The sequence below is a fragment of the Oreochromis niloticus genome, linkage group LG23 (assembly GCF_001858045.2).
Source record: "Oreochromis niloticus isolate F11D_XX linkage group LG23, O_niloticus_UMD_NMBU, whole genome shotgun sequence".
Classification (NCBI taxonomy): Eukaryota; Metazoa; Chordata; class Actinopteri; order Cichliformes; family Cichlidae; genus Oreochromis; species Oreochromis niloticus.
In genome coordinates this window covers 43,984,950-44,007,565 of record NC_031986.2, presented here as the reverse complement: position 1 = coordinate 44,007,565, position 22,616 = coordinate 43,984,950, and the positions used below count along the sequence as shown (strand labels likewise).

Sequence of the window (22,616 nt, the reverse complement as noted above, 5' to 3'; positions counted from 1 at the left end):
CATGTTCCAATTACCGTGGTAGGGTCGCTTACATTGTTGGTGGTTCGTCCTGTGAGTGTGACAGCACACCTAGTTGGGTCGATCTCTCCCACCTTGTACTTTTCATTATCTGTAGAAAACTTGAAACATGTAATTATCTTATTTTAGCATAAATGGTCCCACTGCTGTCTGCTTTGAAATGGCAGGGAAAAGTCTGGACAACACAGTACAGTTGCCAGTAGTCACTTCACTTCTAGTTAACTGTAACATCCAATCATAGCCCCACTCATCCTCTAATGCAATGGTGCAGGCTCTGTAAACAACCGTGACCTAGCTGAAGCACAGGCAACACAGTCAGATACATGTTGTTCTCTAGCATCTTGAGCCACCCAATCAAGCCAGAGGTTACTGTCCTTGAAACCCGTGGCGCGCTTTATCAACTCTTTAAGCTTCAGTCTAAAGTAATCTGTTGTCAGAAGTACTCTCCCTTTTGGTTCCTGTTCCTTTTGAGCTACTGTTCCCGAAGTTACCATCTGATCAGTCAGAATGGTGATTAAGCTTTCTGCAAGCGGCTTAGACTTTGCATCAACTAAATTTACCCTAAGCATATCATGGGGTGATTGCAGACCCGTACCTCATACGCTCTCCAGCTACTACTAGCTCCTGTACACTTAATGACGTCACACAAATCAAATGTGAATGAGCTGGTAGACCCTTTACCATAATTCAACTCTATGCCCTTATTCCTGCTGAGACACTCATCACCTTTACCTGACCCCTCGCGCTTTTGTCTTTTTTACCGATCCTGTTTTAGCAACTACAGTCTCAGGAAGTGCTGGGCTGGACTGGCCTCCGTGTTCAGACAAGTGGTTCGGAGTGCCCTGCAAAATATAGACAATAAACAACACAGCCATAGTTAATATCATTGCATACAATAAACATGTAGTTGTAAGGAGCATTCTAATCAGTTTTCTCATTACGTGTCTCTGATTCGTGTGTTTGCATCATGTTATATAAACTTTGTATACTTTGTAGTGCATTATGCTAAACAAACCAACCCTTTCAATTCCCCAACCCTATCTGTCTCCTCAACGGGTTGTATGTTTTCAATGTTTCCTTATTATTTTGTCATAAAATAAATCAAACAAATAACTTAAGCTGTGTGACGGCACCTTGCGTTTACGCCAGGCTGTGAGCTGCCCTGAATCTACTTGCTACACCCCCCTTTCAAATTAAACCTTAAATCCTGTAACTCCCCCCTTTTTGTGACACATCTCATGTGTTACAAACTCAAAATCCTTCACTCAGGTTAGGGCATTAAAAAAGGTTAGTCATATCATATTAAGTCTACATGCTCCGGACCTTCAAACCTGTTTTTAAGGAATGAAATCAAATTAATCATCATGTCAAATCTCTTCTTGGCTCCATCCACAGCCTGCATCCTTGAAACGTCCTATAAACAAAAGCCTGTGTGTTAACCAGAACATCACCTTTTATACTCACTTTCTCCACTGATGATCCAACCTGTGTTATAACCCAAAATAAACTTACACAGAACAGTTATTAATCATGTGTCCCCTCCGTTCATGGTAACTTAAGTTACATCAATGTTTCCCTTTTAGCATTTAGCATCCTATAATGTAATAACATAATCCAACCCCAATAAATAATTTTCTCAACGCACACATCAATATCCCAAAATCAGCATCCCCAGATTTAAGTCTCCCACTTGTCCTGTTTGTCAACCTTTTATTTATTTCCCCTCTTGGTCCCATCACTCACATTCACTCCCATGCATTCACACATGATATTTTTGCTGATCTGCAGCCTTCTGCGCACGTGATCAGATGCTCCACATCAGCAAAATGAGCTCAATCATTTGTTTTATTTCGTTTTTCCTTTTTAGGAAAATAGTTCTCTATACTTTTGACTGGATTGACTCGCTGCAATCCTTACTTGGTAATTTGTCCGCGCCGTCAGTTCACTCTCTTCCAGGCCTGCTTAGAGCAAAAATGAGAAAAAAGAGAGCTGATTGTTAGCTCATCAAAGTACAAAACAAAATCACCTGACAGGTTTTTTCTAAGTGCACTGTTATAAAAACTATGGGCCCTTTTAGACCTGTCCATATTTATCAAAACTCCCTCTATTAAAATGAAAAACAACAGCCCCAAAAAATCTTAAACCATCTTAAATTTCACCCATTCAACACACCGAAAACCTCGCCAAAAGCTACACCGTTTCGTACACAACAATAACCCCGGTTAAGCACTTTACCATACTCAGATTCAGCCTAACACCTTACAACAATGTGTCAACACTAATTTATACACCTCCTAATCAAATTTGCACCTCTGAACAATCTACCCCTCCTTTAAGGCCTCAATCACACACACACAGCAAGCTCCTCTGTCCACATTCACACAAGCTCTCAAACTTTTCCATACTCAGCCATATCTCAACAATTTAACTTGGCAAAAGAAATACATGTTTAAACTTTATCACATTATTTAATTATTTTCATTTTCTTTCTATACTAATCACTTACTTTGATCAATCAGTGCAAGAGCACTCCTGAGTCACTCTTATAGACACTTTTCTTTTGTTTTGTTTTTTTTCCATCTCTTTTAAATCTTTCCATCAATTGTATTAACCATTCACACCATTCTCTCACTCATACAAGCAGCAAGCAGATCTTCATTGCATATGCTTATGTTCTTAGCCAGGTTTTTAATCAATATCTGTTCATTAAGCTTCAGGAGCTTGTCTTTATAAGGTTAATGCATTTTCTGTTTGTGTGTGTATGGGTATATGTTATTTTGCATCTATGACTTCACAGTCTCCCAGACTTCTTCCCAACTCTCCAGTTAAGCAGTCAGTTTTCTTTTTCCCCGAGTTACTAACCCACATTTTGATTTCCCACCTTAAATTACCGCCCTCCTGGTCTTCAGCCAGGAGCTGGGGCTTGCTTTTCAGGTTCCTGGACACATCATGCTGTGAACAATTCAACCAGAAACTTGCCTTAACTTATCCATAGATGTTAACCTCTAACTTTCTTCCGACTGCTGGATCTGGAGAGCCGGTCCAAGTCTGCTTTACTCCTGAAAATAACAAAACTAAAACATTTTCATTATTATCACGGACGCCTAAACGACCCATTTCTCTTTTTCTAGTCAAAAATACCAATTATGCCATGTATGTAAGCGTGTTCTTCCCTGCATTTTATGTTAATTGGGTGTAAACTGCTTCTTCATTAAATTAATTCATTGAGTTCTTCGTTGCCTTGCGATGTATTCATGTTAATGTACACTACGTGTAAGCTGTTTCTTCATTGCATCCTATATATTCATATTTAATTTATGCATTTCACCACTGAGCTTTAGATTCAAACTATCTCACTTCTGATTCATTTCAAAAATATCTCACATGTAACAATTTGTATGTGTGTTTTCTATTCATTAAGGTAATGACAATTATTTCTTTCATTATTCTTACCTTTTCTAATGTTTACCTCTTTGTTATGCTGTAGTGGACATCCCTAAACAATTCATGAGTTCAGGCTTCAATTTTCAATCCAATTATATCCTATATTCTCGCAGTCAAACTCGTCCAGCTTCATCTCTCACTGGTCCTCTCTGCACAATGTCCTATTCGGGCTTCAAAGCTCCAGCAAACACAGTCTCAACTCAGCTGCTGTCTTCTTCTCTGTTTCTTTACAGTCTTTCTTTCAGATTAAGTCCCAGCATGGCAAAATATCACTCAATGTCCAGTGCTCTTCCACAATTCTTTATCCCACTGTTCAACTGCCCAGCCTGTATTTTCACAGTACATGTTGCAGTATTCTTACATGCTGCTGCTGGTCGTCAGTCGTCATCAGTGTTAATGGATCAGTGGCACTGTCGTTTGCCTGCTGTATTCAAGTCCACGATGTTCTATCGGTCTTCATCAGGCGATTGACTGTCCTTTACGTGTCTTCTCGGGGTGAAGGACAAAGTAAGAGCTCAAGCTGCACAATTTCGAGCCAAAGACTGGCTTATTTTCTCCCAATTCTTTTAATCTACTTTTCTGCTGCTGAACTCAAGGTTGCAAAGTTGAAAGACGCCCACCTGTATTGACACACTAAACCATATAATTAGTAATATATGCATTTTTCTTAAAGGCTTCATTTGCTTCATGTGCCTAGAGTTAACTCATCTATCTCTCTGTGTTCTTTCTGTACACACTCAGTTCCCATATATGGGCATGCACAGTTCCTGTTCACTATTTCCTGTCGCTGCAGCCCCGGTACATAGAGCAATATTTCCTGTTCCTCAAACTAATCTAACTCCTTTGTTTTTTTTGTTTTCTTGAATTAAAAACACTTTCAAACTTTAGCACATCCTACTTTTCATCACAGAAGAAATATATTTCACACTCCTTTATTCCATACACACCTTTTAAATGCTCTAACCTCTTTCAGACGCCATAAATCGTCTCACACGCACTGCCTTTCTCTCTCTCAGACTTCCCCTTTTCCCTTACTCAGCCTTTGTGTTTTGAAACTAAAAAGAGGAAGGAACAGCGCCCAATTTAAAGTGCGCATGTTGTCACTCAACAACACACACACAGAAAATGTAACTGTATATATTATCTCAAACTGAAACAAAACCCATCTAAAAATCCTAAAACATCTTACTTCGACACCCCAAAACACACATCGCTTACAGACATCTTTATTAATTAAATTATCTCAAATTCACTTTCAGTTCTCAGAACCCAGGTAACGGTCTTAAGTATCAACAGTTTATGTATCCTATCTCAAAACCCCACAAAAAGTCATACAGTCATGGCAAGAAATAAAACTTTACTTACATATTGTAATAAACAAAACCAGCGTCTTAAGTACGTGCACCAGCAATGTGTAACAGTCTCTATTAACTTCCTCATATTCTATTGACCTCTCAGCTGCCTTATTTGCATTCTCACACACACACACAATCTAAAAATAATACCAGCCTGACTCTCAGACTCAGACAAGTCTCTTAATCTATTTACACAGACGTCCTATGATTACAACTGCACAGATTTTAGGCTTCTCATTTCAAAACCTACACAATTTAGACAATTTTTAAATTAACGGTCTGACCGATAAACTCCCTGAGTTTTTTGTCATCAATTTAACCAGTCTCGGCCCCGGGCCGTGGCCAAATATCTAAGACCCTACACAATTTAAAAGCATCAATCAACTCAACCCGAAAAGCCCTGTTATGTGGACACCCCACATCCCAGGCTTCCCCGAAGTTTTAAGTTAAAAGGTAGACGCCCGAAACCCGGTTTCTACTGACCAAAAAAGTGCAAACCACCGCCCCGGACGGCAAACTGACCCAGTCAGTGGCCTATTTTGGAGTTTCCCAAGTTCTCCACGAAAGGCCAAGTCGGACTATCCCTATCCAAGGAAGATCCCGAGCGTCCTCAGGAAATTTGGAGCGTCACCTCCGAGAAATGCACTTGTTAGACTCCCAGAGTCCCGCTCTATACAATTTAATTATTTTGAAGACACCCCAAAAATCACAAACCCACCATATCGGTGTCCAAGCCCGGCTTTATATTCAATTGAGACTTTAATGTCACAAACTTCACCAATTACCTATTATTCTAAATTCTCTTTATCCTAAATCCTCTTTATTCTTATTCCTTTGGGACTTTAACCCGGTACCTTTAGTGAGACTCTAACTCACTTTTACTCTTTTTCTTATCATTACTTCAACTTCAACTTCTCATGAGATTTTCACCAAAACCAAAACAGACCTTTACCAGTAATTTTCAGTGAGTAGACTTTCAATTTTGTCAGAACCAATTCAGCACTGTTTGGAAATAATTCAACAGGTAGTGCCTTACCTTTGAATAAGCCGGCTTATGTCCACTCACTTCGACCACTGACTCGTGTCTGCCTGTTTGAGCACCTTGGACCCTCTCAGTCTCAACCTCCAACTTTTCTCCCTCAACCGGCCAATGCACCAAATGTTACGGGTCCGAAATTGAGGATGAGAGTAAAACAATGATGGTCCAGAAAAGGCCGTTCAAACAATTGATTTTAATGAATACACGCAGCGTGGAGAGGTGCAAACTGCAAAGCAGTTGTACATCTCTACCCAAAATACACTCTAGATTGCTTTTATAACATCAGGGTATTGTAACGCCCCTTCTTGCGTTTACAAGCACATAATTTGCATGTAGAGAACATTCATGTATTTTAAGAATTAACTGCAACATAGAGGTTCCTCCTTGTGGCATACTCTTCCGAATATAGTGATGACCTAAGGCCTTTGAGGTCACCATGGACTGGACATCCTTCCGTCACCTGTAACTAAGCAAACTCAAATACCACAAGAAGCTGAATACATTCAGGCCTTTGCTCAGCTACTATTTTACTGTAACCATATACTCAGCATATGAGTTATGATACATATATATTTAACTCAATCATTTTAAAGTAGTTATACTGCACCTGTAATAAACATGTTAATATTTGATTATGATAACCCCTATAATATAAATTATAACATAATGCCAGCAACTTCAATAAACACTTTGATGAAATGATAATTAATGCAATGATAAGATGATGGTTATGTAAAATAATCCCTGTAATTCCACAATAGTTATACAGTAGCCGGATGTCTTCAGGCTTTTTTACTTGTATTGCCACCCACCCAAACAGCGAGTGTCTGTGTTTCCAGTGGATAGAAGGTAGATGCACAAAGTCTGTTTCAAGAGCATAAACAAAGCCTCCCTTTGTGTCTTTGTTTTACAAAAAATGTTCATATTGTGTGATAGAGTTAGCTTTAGAAATACAGTTTTATTCAGAACACATACTGTTTATGATCTAGCTGTGAATGAATATTGGAAATAGAAGACGTTAACAGTATGAGAATACTGAGTAGCCATACTACTGATACTGGAAAGAGCTCCCAAACCTCAGCTTACAGGTTTCCTTTCTACATTCAAGTCATGTCCTCATATATCCCAAGAAGCCTCATAAGGATAGATATTCAAAAATGAAACTTTTTAATCACGTTTGTATTTGCTTTCATCTGTAATTAGTGTTTCCACTGCTATTTCAGCTGAATATCAGATCCAGACAAAGTATCTGTTTGATGGTGTCTTTGATATCAGTGATGACTGTATTCATTTTCTACGTCTCTAACTTCTCCTTTCACTGCATTCCTTCTCCTCTCTGTTGCAGCACTATGCTGAGATCCAGAGGCGCTTCCCCACCATGCTGGAAATGGGCTCCTGTTCGGTTAGCTCTCAGTCTCTGACAGGGAACCACAATGCTAGAAGCCCAGGAGGGCCTGACTGTCCAGTGGGTGGTTTGGCTGTGGGGGCAATGTGTGGTAGCAGCACCCCCCGGCACCACATCATCCGCCCATCCCCATCAGACTGCGAGAGCTGGCAGAAGCATCGCACAGGACTGGCTGGAGGGTCAAAGCTGTATTCTGAATCCCACTCCCTCCTGGAGCCCGAAAGCCTCTCAGCCAGCTATGACACCCTCTACCTCTCACACGTGTCTGGCCACGCTCCTCCTTTACACCCAAACCGTCTCGGTCTCACCCTTGATGTGGTTTCCACTTTTGATGTTGGAGTCGGGATGCTTGGGGTGGATGGAGATATGGCAGTCAGTCCTAATGTGATCAAGAGACGGCGGGGCGGACTGATTGAGCAGAGAGACATTGTTAAAGCCCACCAAGCTCATAAGATTCAGAGCACACCTCAGGCGCGACGCAAGGAGTGGGAGTAAGTACAAGGCTGATGATAAATACACAATCTTAGATCCCTTTATCTTACCTGCTAAATTACCATGAAGTTGAACTTAAAATCCAAATTTTAAGGGTTTTTTCCCCCAATACTGTTCTTCAGAAATCCAATGCTCTAAAATCCAGCACTCGTATCTGCCTGCAGTTCCTATAAAGAAAAAGACCACAACACTTTTTTAAAAACACCATTAAAAAATAGCTACACACAAGTTTTGAAATTTTATAGTACCATTACTATGTTGTGGTGTTCCAGCTGGTTTACTTACCTTTGTTGTGACAAAATCCAATCCCCAGAAGATTAGTGGCTAGGTTTCAAAAGTCAGAGAAGCTATAAAGCAGAAACAGATTTAGTGTACTGTAAATTGCAGTTTCTCGTCTTTGTTTTGTAGACTTGCCTCTGTGGCACACCAGGTGTCTATTTATCATTCTGTAAACAGAAATGTCAGTCCTCCGGGGACCAAATTTTATTCTGACAGAGGGGGCAAGTCTGCAGCAATACTAGTAAAACCAATTCAGTGTTCAGCTTTGTCGGGGCCGCTATTTATTTTTGTTTGTTATTAGAAACAGGTCGGGAGTGTGAAACCACGTCTCCTATTTAAATGTATAAAACAAATATACAGTACATGTTACAGAGCCTGAGGATTAAAGCTCACATCAGTCTCAGCAAAAGAATATTCACAACTAGTGAATCTGTCATGTGAGGGAAGACTCACTGAAGAACATTTGTTTTCATTCATAACATCAAACACACACTTGCAAATCAGTCAAGAAATATTTTAGAAAAAAAATACTCTTGCACTTATACGAGAGTTTCATGTTTTTATACGGACAACAGTCACTTAGCTTAATATTAGGACTGGGAAGCTCAGACAGGACCACTCGAGCTACAATCCGAGGAGACTTGTTTATACCCCACAGACGGACAGCATTTGGGCAGAACGTCCTTTCTGTCAAGGGTGGCCATCTGTGGAACAGTCTTCCTCAACCCATTAGAGAATGCTCTACATTCAATTTGTTTAAGGCACAGGTTAAAAACTGGTTATGGACAAATCAAGTGTGTGATCATGTATAAGTTGTATAGTTCTAATGTTTTATTTGGGAACAAAATGGTGTGTATGTGTAAGTTTGGTGATGGAGTTTTTATTATGAATGAATGATGAATTTTTATGAATTATTATGTCTATTTTTTTATGTTTAAGAAAACAGATGGAAATTAGCCCTTGGCTATAATCTGGTATGTTTACATTCATGTAATTTTTTTTTACATTTATGTTCATTAACATGCACTGCCCTAAATAAATAAATTAAATTAAATTAAATTAAATTAAATTAAATTAAATTAAATTAAATTAAATTAAATTAAATTAAATCTGCATAAAGCAACAAAATTGGTGCCACATTTACAGCTCGATCGTGCTCCATTGTGGTCACAGACATGGACAGCTGGAGACCTGATGGTCGAGTTCCTGTTATACTTCTCTGAGGTCTGGGGCGGATCCATAGTCGCTGCACTGTAATGTAAATTCTCCTGTGGTTAAAGAAAAACATCCGCACAGATCGTCACTGTCTGATGGTGATACTGACATCACTTGGGCCACTCAGCAGTTAACATTTTGCTAAGCTAGCTAGCTTAGCAACTAGCTAAGCTAACTAGCTAATGGCAATGACTTTGTACGGAGCATACACAACCCAGGCCCTGCCCACGTATGCATGACTATTTTGTTAAAAGTCACACTTTGGCCTTTTGTCCAGCATCAATGCTCTTTTTGAGGGTGAATAGTTTCCTTGTTTACATGAGTTCGGGGCCTTTTTTTCTTTTTACCCTCTTTGTGCTCCGTGGTCTTTTGTTGGCTTTTGATTAACCAACTGTTTCACACATTTAGGGTTGCTTTGGCATGTTTTTGACATAATTTTCACATAATTGTTTTTTTTTACATTTTGTTGGTGACAGAAATATTTTTGTATATAAAAAAATACCCATGTGTGTAAATGTATCACAAGAATAGATTCAGTCTCATCTAGCAAATCATTTTATGTCACTTTTGCACATCTTGTGATTGTTTCCTGTTTTAGTTAAAGCGAGTCTTTCATATGTGAAGGTCTAGTAAATACTTTTCATTCAAACCACATTTTTAACACTGAAAACGTGTTAAAAACACCATCTAATGCTTACTCAGTGAACAATCCAATAGACTACAGTGGCTTGCAAAAGTATTCGGCCCCCTTGCACTTTCCCACATTTTGTCACATTACAGCCACAAACACGAATCAATGTTATTGGAATTCCAGGTGAAAGACCAATACAAAGTGGTGTACACGTGAGAAGTGGAACGAAAATCATACATGATTCCAAACATTTTTTACAAATAAATAACTGCAAAGTGGGGTGTGCGTAATTATTCAGCCCCCTTTGGTCTGAGTGCAGTCAGTTGCCCATAGACATTGCCTGATGAGTGCTAATGACTAAATAGAGTGCACCTGTGTGTAATCTAATGTCAGTACAAATACAGCTGCTCTGTGACGGCCTCAGAGGTTGTCTAAGAGAATAATGGGAGCAACAACACCATGAAGTCCAAAGAACACACCAGACAAGTCAGGGATAAAGTTATTGAGAAATTTAAAGCAGGCTTAGGCTACAAAAAGATTTCCCAAGCCTTGAACATCCCACGGAGCACTGTTCAAGCCATCATTCAGAAATGGAAGGAGTATGGCACAACTGTAAACCTACCAAGACAAGGCCGTCCACCTAAACTCACAGGCCGAACAAGGAGAGCGCTGATCAGAAATGCAGCCAAGAGGCCCATGGTGACTCTGGACGAGCTGCAGAGATCTACAGCTCAGGTGGGGGAATCTGTCCATAGGACAACTATTAGTCATGCACTGCACAAAGTTGGCCTTTATGGAAGAGTGGCAAGAAGAAAGCCATTGTTAACAGAAAACCATAAGAAGTCCCGTTTGCAGTTTGCCACAAGCCATGTGGGGGACACAGCAAACATGTGGAAGAAGGTGCTTTGGTCAGATGAGACCAAAATGGAACTTTTTGGCCAAAATGCAAAACGCTATGTGTGGCGGAAAACTAACACTGTACATCACTCTGAACACACCATCCCCACTGTCAAATATGGTGGTGGCAGCATCATGCTCTGGGGGTGCTTCTCTTCAGCAGGGACAGGGAAGCTGGTCAGAGTTGATGGGAAGATGGATGGAGCCAAATACAGGGCAATCTTGGAAGAAAACCTCTTGGAGTCTCCAAAAGACTTGAGACTGGGGCGGAGGTTCACCTTCCAGCAGGACAACCACCCTAAACATAAAGCCAGAGCAACAATGGAATGGTTTAAAACAAAACATATCCATGTGTTAGAATGGCCCAGTCAAAGTCCAGATCTAAATCCAATCCAGAATCTGTGGCAAGATCTGAAAACTGCTGTTCACAAACGCTGTCCATCTAATCTGACTGAGCTGGAGCTGTTTTGCAAAGAAGAATGGGCAAAGATTTCAGTCTGTAGATGTGCAAAGCTGGTAGAGACATACCCTAAAAGACTGGCAGCTGTAACTGCAGCAAAAGGTGGTTCTACAAAGTATTGACTCAGGGGGCTGAATAATTACGCACACCCCACTTTGCAGTTATTTATTTGTAAAAAATGTTTGGAATCATGTATGATTTTCGTTCCACTTCTCACGTGTACACCACTTTGTGTTGGTCTTTCACCTGGAATTCCAATAACATTGATTCATGTTTGTGGCTGTAATGTGACAAAATGTGGGAAAGTTCAAGGGGGCCGAATACTTTTGCAAGCCACTGTATGTTGACTGCGTCATGTCTGCGAATATGTGTGTATTTATTCACATGTTCGTACCACGTGCGTGTGTGTGTATATATTTAATGGTTTCCTGCCCTGCAGCGCTGTGGAATTTGTAGCTGATTATAGCAGTGATGCCCCCCTCGGTTTCTCTGCTGAAGCTGAGGCTTCACCTCTATGAGGGGAGGCACCCTCTGTGCCTCCCCTCATATCCTCTTCACCACGGGTACAGGATGCCACGTCTTAACCTGAGCTACTGTATATCTATAGTTAAAGAGATGAAGGACTGTGGAGAATGACAGCACAAAGTGGGAGGACAGATGGAACAGAGATGACGTACATTGAATGCAGGAAAAGTGTGAGTGGGAAAGAGACTAATGTGAATTGGTTAGAGGAGCAGTTTTCATTGAGAACTTTTCCTGCTTTAATTTGCATTTGATATGTAAATCCATGTGACAGTAGTGTGGAAGTGGGTGATAACCGTTCAAACCAGGCCTGTGGAGATGCTCGGCCATGGACTAGATTACTATTCACTGCCCTGCCTAGTATAATTATTACAACACTACATGACAGATCTATAGTTGTGCTGCTGAGGGGACAATGACTAGAGTGAGTCAGGAATCATTACAACCATAAACATCCACCTCTCAGAGCCACTTAGCAGCAAACCTGACACGGAGGATGGAAAATGAGATGATGCACCTGAGCCAACCTGCACACCTGCTTTTGTTTTTCAAAGCAGTTTAGTCTGATTTCAGACCAAGCTGCAGCCGCATCTCATGAAAAAAAGCTAAATTCATCATTAGTGCCATGCTGTATGAATTTAACCAAATTTGAAAACTCTAAAATATCTTTAAGTCGTTATAGTTAATGAGGCAAGTATTTTTTGTTGTACTTTCTACTTTTATTTCAAATTAGTTTATGTGGAATCTTATTTCCCCACTGACAAAAACATGTTTTTGCTTTAATAACCTTTAATATCTAGAAATGTTGTTTAAATTTGTGAGGTAAAAATCTGAGACATCAAAGATGAATTTTTTTTAATGGCCTAAAAAGCTTCCATAAAACATAAAGTGTAGGATGGACAAGCTGAAACATTTCTGTGGTGTCAACTTGAATCCATACGTTCAGTTAATGCTAACATTTCAAAAAGGGAAAAACCAATGCCATTAAGTCTACTGTGGACGTTTGTAGTCCACAGTAGACTTTATTGACTCTATTGTGATTCATTTGACGGGCATGTTTATGCTCCACAGGGGGAAAGAAACTCTATAGTGTAGACCAGCAGGTTGTTTGGCTCTAAACAAAAATAGTCACTGGACGGTTTCCTCTGAACACTTTGTTCTGTGAAAAATAATGAGCTACTGATTTTGTCTTTTGGCATTTTTATGTAATTCCTGTGGGAAACCTATGAAATATTAGCTTGTCACACAGCTTAGTTGAAAGACAGGTTGAAACAACAAACACTTGATACCATGCTTTGTACAGGAAGCAATTAAGCATCCAAGACTAGTAACACATCTTTTAATCAGGAGTGGACTGTGTTTGTGTGTTTGTGTGTGTCTTTGCAGGTGCATGTGTGTGTTGCATTTCAAACGTAGCGGTTAGGATATTAACATCCGTTCGGAAGCGCTTAATGAAATAGCAGTGTTTGGAGTCGGCATTAACTTGATGCTGATGACAGTGATCAGCCAGAATCAGTCTACCATTAGGAGCAGAGGCTGGTCACACACAGAGGAAAGCACCAAATGTGTTTCTGGCCCTGCTTGATCTTCATGTTGATTTGTGTCTGAGTGTGTGTGAATGAAATGAGTAATGGGTGAAATTGTAAGATCAGTGACTCTATACAAAATATGCACGTGTTTCCATATTTGAACATGAGGGTGCAGTATTCAACTAATGGTAGCAGGTTAGTGTAACCAGTTTCTGCTTCACCCCGCTGCAACAGGTCGGCCCAAACAGACTCCTCGACTCTGTGTTGTGTTTTTAAGAAGACAAGGAGTCTCTGATTGATTGTCGCCACTTTATTTCCTGAATGGAAACAACGGTGTTGTATCAGTGCAAAGGGCTCACCACACACCACTCCGCACAGCACACTACGGCAGAACATCCCATTAGCATTCCGCTTTAGCATACAGTTTTACACAGTATTAAACAAATGAAGAGAATGTGTCCACTAAGCAGTTAGGTGCCCATCAGTTGATCAAACAAGTTTTATGTGTCTGTACTACTTGGACTACATTGTGTACGGAACAATACAACTCACCTGTCGTATGGCTACGCCAGACTGGCAGCGATTACTGCAGCAAGCCTCACCTAACTGGCCACACCGAGGCGGGGGGGGTGTCGCTGTTTCCCCATTACACTGACATTTGTGGCAAGTGGAATAATACCACATAAACACTGTAACATTAGCAATTCACAAACAGTATAAAAGGTGGACGGAGCTACTGTAGCTGAGTCCTAGCTTTTACTTTCACAGCGAACATTTCAGGTTCGTGTTACACTCTTTTAACTTTTCTACTGCTCGACTACTAGTTTTTTGTTTTTGTTTTGTTCCTACAGGCCTACCAAAAAGCTCTGTGAACAGCTCCATTTTTATTCCATGAGAATTGACTTCCAGTCCTCAAGTGGCCATTAGAGGAGCAACACTTTTGGAGCTGCCATGTTGGCTTTGTTTTTCTCCTCCAGTGATTGTCGCTTAAGTCAGGTGGATATTATGATGTTTACTCCTGTGGCAGGGCATTAACTGGTTGTTTTAATTTTTGTCTATTTTTCACACATTTTACAAAAGCACGAGTGCACCATTACAGTATTCAGTGTCATTGCACAGTTTAAAAGTTGGCCATGTTTTGACGATGGCATTTAGATGCCCTCTGCCGAGGTCCCAGGATATACTCATGGCTTTTTTTAAAGGGCTTGTGATTATATTCCTTTCAAAATTAGGCAATTCTTTCTAGAAGAAGAGAGGTTTATAGGCCTAAAAACTGGGAGGATTACGGCATAAAGTTGGAAAGCACTTGTTTAAGTATTCAGCCCTTCTATTCTTAAATATATAATTTCCATGGATGTAAAATTGCACATTTGCTAAGGAATTACAACTGTTAGATAAATGTATTTGAATAAAAGTACAAAATTATACCATGAAATCCAGCAAGTGTGGAAAAAATGTTCTTTGTTGTTTTCCAGCACTGATCAAGACAAAAGCTTATTAGCAGAAAGCAGCGGCATTAGGTGCTGCAGACAAAATCCTAATTTCCAGAGCAATCTTATTGAAGTGAAGAGAGAAACAGTAAAAGAAGAGCTGCTGGCTGAGTGGGAATGGTGGTTAATTTAAATGCTGCAAGCCACAGATTCAAGTCAGTTAGAGCTGTTAAACTAATGGCAGCATATGTTGAATCCATGACTCATTAAGCTGAACTTGGAAATGGAGGCTGAACAGGCTTCTGAAAGAATGGCATGAAGATCTACCGTAAGCACAAACTCAGTATACAAGTGACAACACTGAAATTAGGCTTTACGCCTTTAGCATATTCTTGGAAGTCTGGGTAGTTATCTTTGAAATGTTTATTGTGTGTGGATTCCAGGTGTAACCCTAATGGTGACTTTAAAAATTGCTTTGATTTCCAGTTTTCTGGTTCCAGTATCACACCTGGATCTGGGTTTGATATGTTTCTTCTGCTCTGAACTCTTTTGTCTAAGGGTCCTTAGACCCTCCTAAGTTCTGCCAACCCATATTTATGGTAAATGGATGCAGGATTAATGAGAATTAAGTGGCTGAGTGCAGTGAGGATACAAGAGGAGTGTTCAGTACACCAGTAAATACCGAAGCTTCATCACGGTGATGGAGATTTCAAAAATGGGTTAATTGCATGTTTATTTTCTCCCCTTCACAGATGCAAAACTGAGCACATAGAGTCAATATAAGTGATCAAGTTCTTGTGTCAATGTTTTCCTAAAAACCACTGGTTAAAGAAGGAGGCGTGTTGAGAAACTGCACTGTTTTATTTACTGACTTGGCACAGAGTTCATGTTGTGAATTGGAACAAGCCACAGGGCATTCATTAAAACATTTTCAAAATGGAACCTTTCCAAAAAAATCATTAGCAATAAAACTCAAAAAACATTGAGTCCTACCAGAGAAAGCAGAAGGCACAGCGTACTCCTCTGGTTGATCAGCTCTGTTTCACATGAGATTTTCACTTTTGCTTTTCAGAGAATGTATTGCAACAGTTACGGAGTTGAATCAGTCATACACTATACCGCCCAAACTATGTACTGATCTGCCTTCACACACATATGAACCTGAGTGGCATCCCATTCTTAATACATTAGGTTTAATTTTATATCGGCCCACCGTTTGTAGCTGAGTATCGGAGTGTATTTAGGGGAATGTTTCACTGTCCTTCCCCAAGTGAATTTGTGAGGTCAGACACTGATGTTGGATGAAAAGGCCCGGCTCGCAGTCTCCACTCGAATTCATCCCGGTGGTGTTCTGTGGGGTTCAGGTCAGGACTCTGTGCAGGCCAGTCGAGTTTTTCGACACCACACTTGTCCAGTCAGTCATGTTGGAACAGAAAGGGGCCATCCTGAAACTGATCCCACGACTTTGGGAGTATGAAATCATCCAAAGTATCTTGGTCTGCTGAAGCATTAAGAGTTCCTTTTACTGGACCTAAGAGGCCAAGTGCAGTTCTTAAGAAACAGCCCCACACCATAATCCCCCCCCTCCACCAAACTTTACACTTGGCACAAAGCAGTCAGACAAGTAATGCTCTCCTGGCAACTGTCAAACCCAGACTCGTCCTTCAGATTTCCAGACGGAGAAGCGTGACTCGTCACTCCAGAGAACACATCGTGGCTCTAGAGTCCAGTGGCAGCGTTGCTTACACCACTGCAATGCACTGAAGCTTTGCATTGCTCTTGGTGATGTAAGGCTTGGATGTAGCTGCACAGCTGCGGAAACCCATTTCATTAAGCTCTCTATGCCCTGTTCTTGAGCTAATCTGAAGGCCACATGAAGTTTGGATGTCTATACGCCCCACCGAGCCTGCTCTGTGATTTTACGTGGCCTACCACTTTGTGCCTGAGTCATTCCCAGTCGCTTCCACTTTATTATCATAATACCACTAACCATTGACTGGAATATTTAGTAGTGAGGAAACACTTGCAGACTTATCACAAATGTTTTCATGACACAAGTTACTGTCTCTGTAATGTGATTCCTTGTTTTTCTGCTGACCACACGCATTAAAAAATCAGCACCCTGAAGACATATCGAGGGACGTCAAGTCAAGAGTTCATGCAATACTTCACAGCACTTCACATCCAGCAGTGGTCATAGCAGACGAGGACACAAGTGCATCATTGGCGCTTTGCATTTGTGTGTGAGCGCATGTGGTTTTCTGCACAGGCCTGTGTTTCTTGTACCTGTTGTTAGTATTCCTGGCAGAAATGTTTACAAGATTGGATAAATTGTGTGATATTTATTTCCTATGATTACACTCTGATTAGAGCACACCATCCATTAAGCGAGCATGTAATTCCATCCCCCACAGATGAAGGTGAAAAATTGCCTGTTTACAGAAGTGTCAATGTCTGGTTCTTCACACACTGGGCACAACTTAATTATTTATACAGCCGCTTTAAGAAGAAAGAGCTTATTAGGTCTTGTGGTTGAGTTTTTTAATTGTAGAGTGTAAGACCATATTTCATCAATTTTAGCCATGCTACTTGGAATAGCTCTTGGGGTAACAGTGTTGATTTGTCAGAAGTGAAATATCTCAGCCTGTTGACATGGATATGCATATAATTTTCTACCATTCATCACTGCAAAGTCTGCCTGACTCCTTAGTCTGTTTGCCTGTTGCATTAACAGAAGGTTCACATTTCTGGGCTGGAGTTAAATGCCTCGGTAAATCTTTGATGGATTGCCATGAAATTTGGCTCAGACATTTATGTGATCCTCAGGATGAACTGTAATTGCTTTGGTGGGTCTTTCATTTTCATCCAGTCATCATCAGGTAAAAATTTGTAATACAATATAATAATTTGGTCTATAACCCAGATCAACAAAACAAATGAAATCAACATCAGCTCTAGTTTAATTTCCTTTTAATCTTAATGCACCACTGTGCAAAGAGCAAGTATAGCATGACTTTTACCAGCCATGTTAGAGTCAAGAATGAAACTGTAAAAGTTATTAATAAATGATAAAAGTTATACTTCAGTGAGTAATTATATTTAACAATTAAATCTGAATTTATGATATTTACTGATAATTAATTATGTCGTAATTTGATGAAATAATAGAGAGGCTGCACAGCAGTTTTTGTGAAAATGGTTGGATGTTTTTCCTTTGTTTAGCTCGGTAAGCCTGTACAGCAAGACTCAAAGCTCTGCTTACCAGTTTTATCAGCGGTGAGAGAATTCAATGCTACCAAGGCAAGAGCAGTCAGTACACTGCTCCTGTCAAGACACAGGTCCATGCCAATAAATCCATTGGATGAGGCAGGAAGCTGAGGCCAAAAGAAGCAGTATTGGAGGCAGAAGTACACTGGAAGGTCTTCCAAGGTTGCTTGGTCCTTGAAAACTATGGCACAGAGAGGTGGACCAAGTGCAATACTGAAGGCAGGAGAGAGCTGGTGTGATGCAGAGTGTCCAGGAGGCAGCAGCAGAAGACTGTCGAGTGAAAGCGATGGATCCCAGGGCCTTTGGATGCAATAGACCCAATCACTTGATTGACCAATATCCTGGAAGGAGCTCTGGAGCATCAACCAAGGCAAGCTGATCAGACTACCGACCATGGCTGATCTCTTGCCAACCCAAAGCAATTTAAAGATCTGGGGGAAGGAGGAGAGCTCATCATGCCTGCATTGCGGAAAGTCAGTATTTGATATGACCGCCTTAATTGTTCAACACAGCGTGAACTTTCTTAGGCAAGCTTTCTTGTTATTCCTTTAAGTAGTCTTCAGGAATAATTCTCCAGATTTCTTGAAGGCCCTTTAAAACTCTTCTTTCTACAGGCTGCCTTTTGTTCTGTTCTCTGTCAAGATGATCCCACGTCGCTTTAGTAATGTTAACGTGTGGGATCTGGGGAGGCCAGTCAAAGACAGTGTTCCATGGTGTGTTATAGTGTGTTCTATCAAGATGTCCAATGCACTTTAGACACTTGCCAGATGTTGCTGCATGGTGCATCAAATTCTAAAGCTACTTTTCTGCATTCATAACTCAATCAATTTAGATTCTCAACACCACTATTTGAAATGCCAGACCATGACAGAGCCTGTACTGACTTCTTACAGATGGTTGTAGACACTCTATGAATCAAAAATTTCAAATTTTGTTCACTGAATAAAACCTGATTCGACTGATTTTCAGTCCAATTTTTGTGTGATTTAACATACCTCAATTTTAACCTGGATCATAATGTTTTTAAGACAAAAAGTAGCTGTGTTTCTTAAAATAAACACAAAAAATCAGCTAGCAAAATCGAAACAAGTAATAACAGAAGTAAACAGTGAGTGAAACCAGTCCCAGACCAGTGTCCTCCCTGCAAGGTATTTATTAACCATTTATAAAGCTTTACATAAATCAGCTGCAACTTTATATTTTTAATAACCTATTAGTTGGCCAGTTAGTCAGTATTGTTGTCATTTAATTTTAAGAATTTAAAAAAACAATCAGAGTTTAGATTTTACCAAGAGAAAAGACACAAGGAAAAGGCTATATTGTGACAAAGTGGCACAGAAGGGAGAACCAATACACAAGAGAGGGAGAGATCATAAAACGCAGGTGATACAAATCAGGGCACAGCAGGTAATCGGAGAGGAGGGAAACACACAAGGGAGGAATCGTAGCCTCTAAAAAGACGAGATTAATGGATCAAAATGAAAGCAAAGCAAAGTGTAGAAAAGGGAAAAAGGTGCAGAAAAAGGTTTGACAGTAATCAGACTCTTCATGACAGTAAATTAATCCATGAATTCAAAGTTGAATCATTAGATTTTCTCCTAATGTTTGCACACAAAGCAATACCACAGGAAGAGCACTCTGCACTGTGGGGCCCTCAGAGGCTCTCACACATCAGTGCATTTGCAGCCTGGGAGGAAATAAGTTGTTCTGCAGCTCATTTACACATTCTTTGCCCACATTTGTCTCTCATAAGCTCAGGAGATGTGTGAATACAACTCAAAACTGGACACAAATCCCCAAAATCTAAAAGTCATGAAACGCTGCTTGCTTTGGTGATTTTACCGCCACATTGAACACTTTCTGTTTAGCTTCCTGTTTTTGTCCTTAGAGTGAATGAAACTCTTCTTTGGCTCCATTTTAGGTCAGCGGTTGAGTTCTGTAAAGGTCATCACAGCTTCTTCCATCAGTGTTTTACGAGTAAAGGTTCGACACTATATTAGGCCTGAACCTTTCTAATTGCATCAGCTCACAGCTGAGAGAGAATCTGTCTCTCCCTGTGTTGGACTCCTTTTCCTTCATAATTGTCTCCCTGTCAGTGTCAGGCAGACACCCAGTGCAGTTTAAATGTCAGAGCTGTTTGTCATAAGTGAATTATTAATGATGACATGCTGAAAAGCTATTTTCTTTGCCACAAAACCATGCGCCTGTCAAACCACATTCAGAATGGAGGAGGAAGTGTTATTAAAATAGAACGTGATTCCCGGGAAATCCATACGAATGGTTTCTCTTTCACACGGTACAGCAGTGTTTTCATTCAGGCTGGCTTGTTTGCTTTTACTACAAGAAATATTTGTCTGTGCTGCGTTTAGGATGGAGAGCTTCTCATTTAGTGAAAAAATGATGAACTGTTTCATTAATTCTCTCTCTCTCGGTTCGCTCTGTTTGGTTTACAAAATACTGAAAGCTGACATTGATGATGACCATCAGAGAGATGGAAAGAGGACTTGAGTTTGAGCGATGTGTGACCTGTCAGTGGATGATGGTTTAGGAGTTTGACGAAATGTTGCTGTGGGGTGCAAAATAAGGAAAGAGTGATAGGAAACCTTGTGAGTGAATCAAGGACAGAAAGGTACGAAAGTGGTTTGAACTTTTCTGATTAAATTTGATGCACCATTGTCTTGAAAGCTGTTCCCTGCTCAAAATGAGTGTCAGAGGGACGAGTACAGCTGAATGGTCTGCATATACACAATAAGACTGTTACCTTACATAACAGAAATCTATTTCTCTGATTACTGTGGTAATCATTTTCTTTTCTTCAGTAAATGAAAGGCAATCTTACAACATTCCTTTGCTTTTATAAGCCTGGACAAATGTTTTACCAACCGCCCACCCATTCCCATTTTCAGTCTCTAATATCACTATAAAACATTTCAAAATAATCTACAAAAGCAAAACTACACTTACACAATTGGTGTTTTCATGTCATAAATGCTCATAGTTACAGTTTAAACATGGTGATGTTTACCAGGTATGATGGTGCTGATAAGACCCGCGATCAAAAGTAAAACTTCTTTTAGACTCGCAGAAAATGTCACATTTAGTTGTGTATTTCACCAAACTTTGTCACTTCACCATTTATGCAATTTAGCACATTTTATCAGATGATACCTCATTTAAATCTTGAAAAATCCATCAATCTGCCTTATCTATCTGTCTTAAGCATTACTAAGCCAGCCAGTGTGTCCTAGGTCTGCCCTGAGGGCTCCTGCCGGTGGGACATGCCCAAAACACCTCACCTAGGAGGCCCCCAGGAGGCGTCCTGTATAGATGACTGAACCAGTTCAAATAGGTCCTTTTGATGTGAAGGAGTAGCAGCTCTACTGCAAGCTCCTCCTGGATGACTGAGCTCCTCAAACTATTCCTAAGGCTGAGCCCAATTTTTGTCACTAAAATCAGTGAATAATTGTGATTTCAGTATTGAACAAAATAATTTCAATTGTCATTTTGGCCTCTTGATCTACTGGGATTTTCCCTCACAACCATCTGTAGGGGTCTAACAGGTCATAAGAGAATGGCCAGACTGCTTTGAGCTCATAGGAAGGCAACAATAACTCAAATAACCACGCATTACAGTCAACGTATGCAGACAAGCATTTCTTAATACGCAACACGTCAATCCTTGTAGCAAATGAGCTGCAGCAGCAAAAGACCACACCAGATGCCACTTCTGTCAACTGAGAGCAGGAAACTGATGCTGCAGTTCACATGTGCTCACCAGGACTGGAACATAGATGTCTGGAAAAATAATGCTTACAACAATAACCTACAAAGTAAAACAAGAAAATACCAAAAGACAAAAACACAGACAAGTTTAGTTTAGCTTAGCTTCACTTTATTAAAGACAGACACGGGTCCATGTAAAATAGACTCACACAGAATACATTACACTAGATATAATAACAGAGACAGAGGAACAGCCACCTTTAAAACAGGAGTAATGGAGGGAAACAGAATTAAAAGCACAAGAACAAATAATTAGCTCAAAACAAAAACCGAAGCCCAATAAAAACCAGAACTCAGATACTCAAATAAGTCAAGAGCTAAAGCCCAATATTACCACAATGGCAATTAAATCAAAACAGGAATGGAAAACATCTTCAACACACAAAAACAAACAAAAACAATCACAAACCAGCTCAACGCTGAAAGAAAAAGAGATTCTTCACCTTCAGTAAAGTTGATCTATAAATAGGGATTTCCTTAAGTTAAGTCGTCAGCAGGGTAAGTTTCATGGGGACATCTGTTTAAACTTGCTTATGCAAAATACTGGGCGAAGTGAAAGGATGGGCATCACAAATATCAATACAACTGTGTGATAGTACTGATCTGACCTGCTGATGAAGCAAATTCCATGAATATGGACAATGTTGGTACTTGCACCAAATTTGTGGACAAGCCTCAAATACAGTCTCGATCCAAAGTTTAAGACCACTTGAAAAATTGCAAAAAATCATATTTTGCATGTTTGGATCTTAACAAGGTTCCAAGTAGAGCTTCAACATTAAACAAGAAGAACAAATGGGAGTGAGACAAAACATTTTTTTGAGCATGCAAATGATTAAAAACAACGCTT

General features: G+C 40.1%; 1 protein-coding gene across 1 annotated transcript in view; it reads left to right on the top strand.

Annotated features, from left to right (window-relative positions):
• Positions 1-22,616, top strand: part of cacna1ea (calcium channel, voltage-dependent, R type, alpha 1E subunit a) — a 127,968-nt gene that overhangs the window by 15,249 nt on the left and 90,103 nt on the right. The window contains exon 3 of the mRNA XM_019351946.2: positions 7,202-7,752. Coding sequence (XP_019207491.1) covers positions 7,235-7,752 — 518 coding nt within the window. The 5' untranslated portion in view covers positions 7,202-7,234. The remainder of the gene's footprint in view (positions 1-7,201; positions 7,753-22,616) is intronic.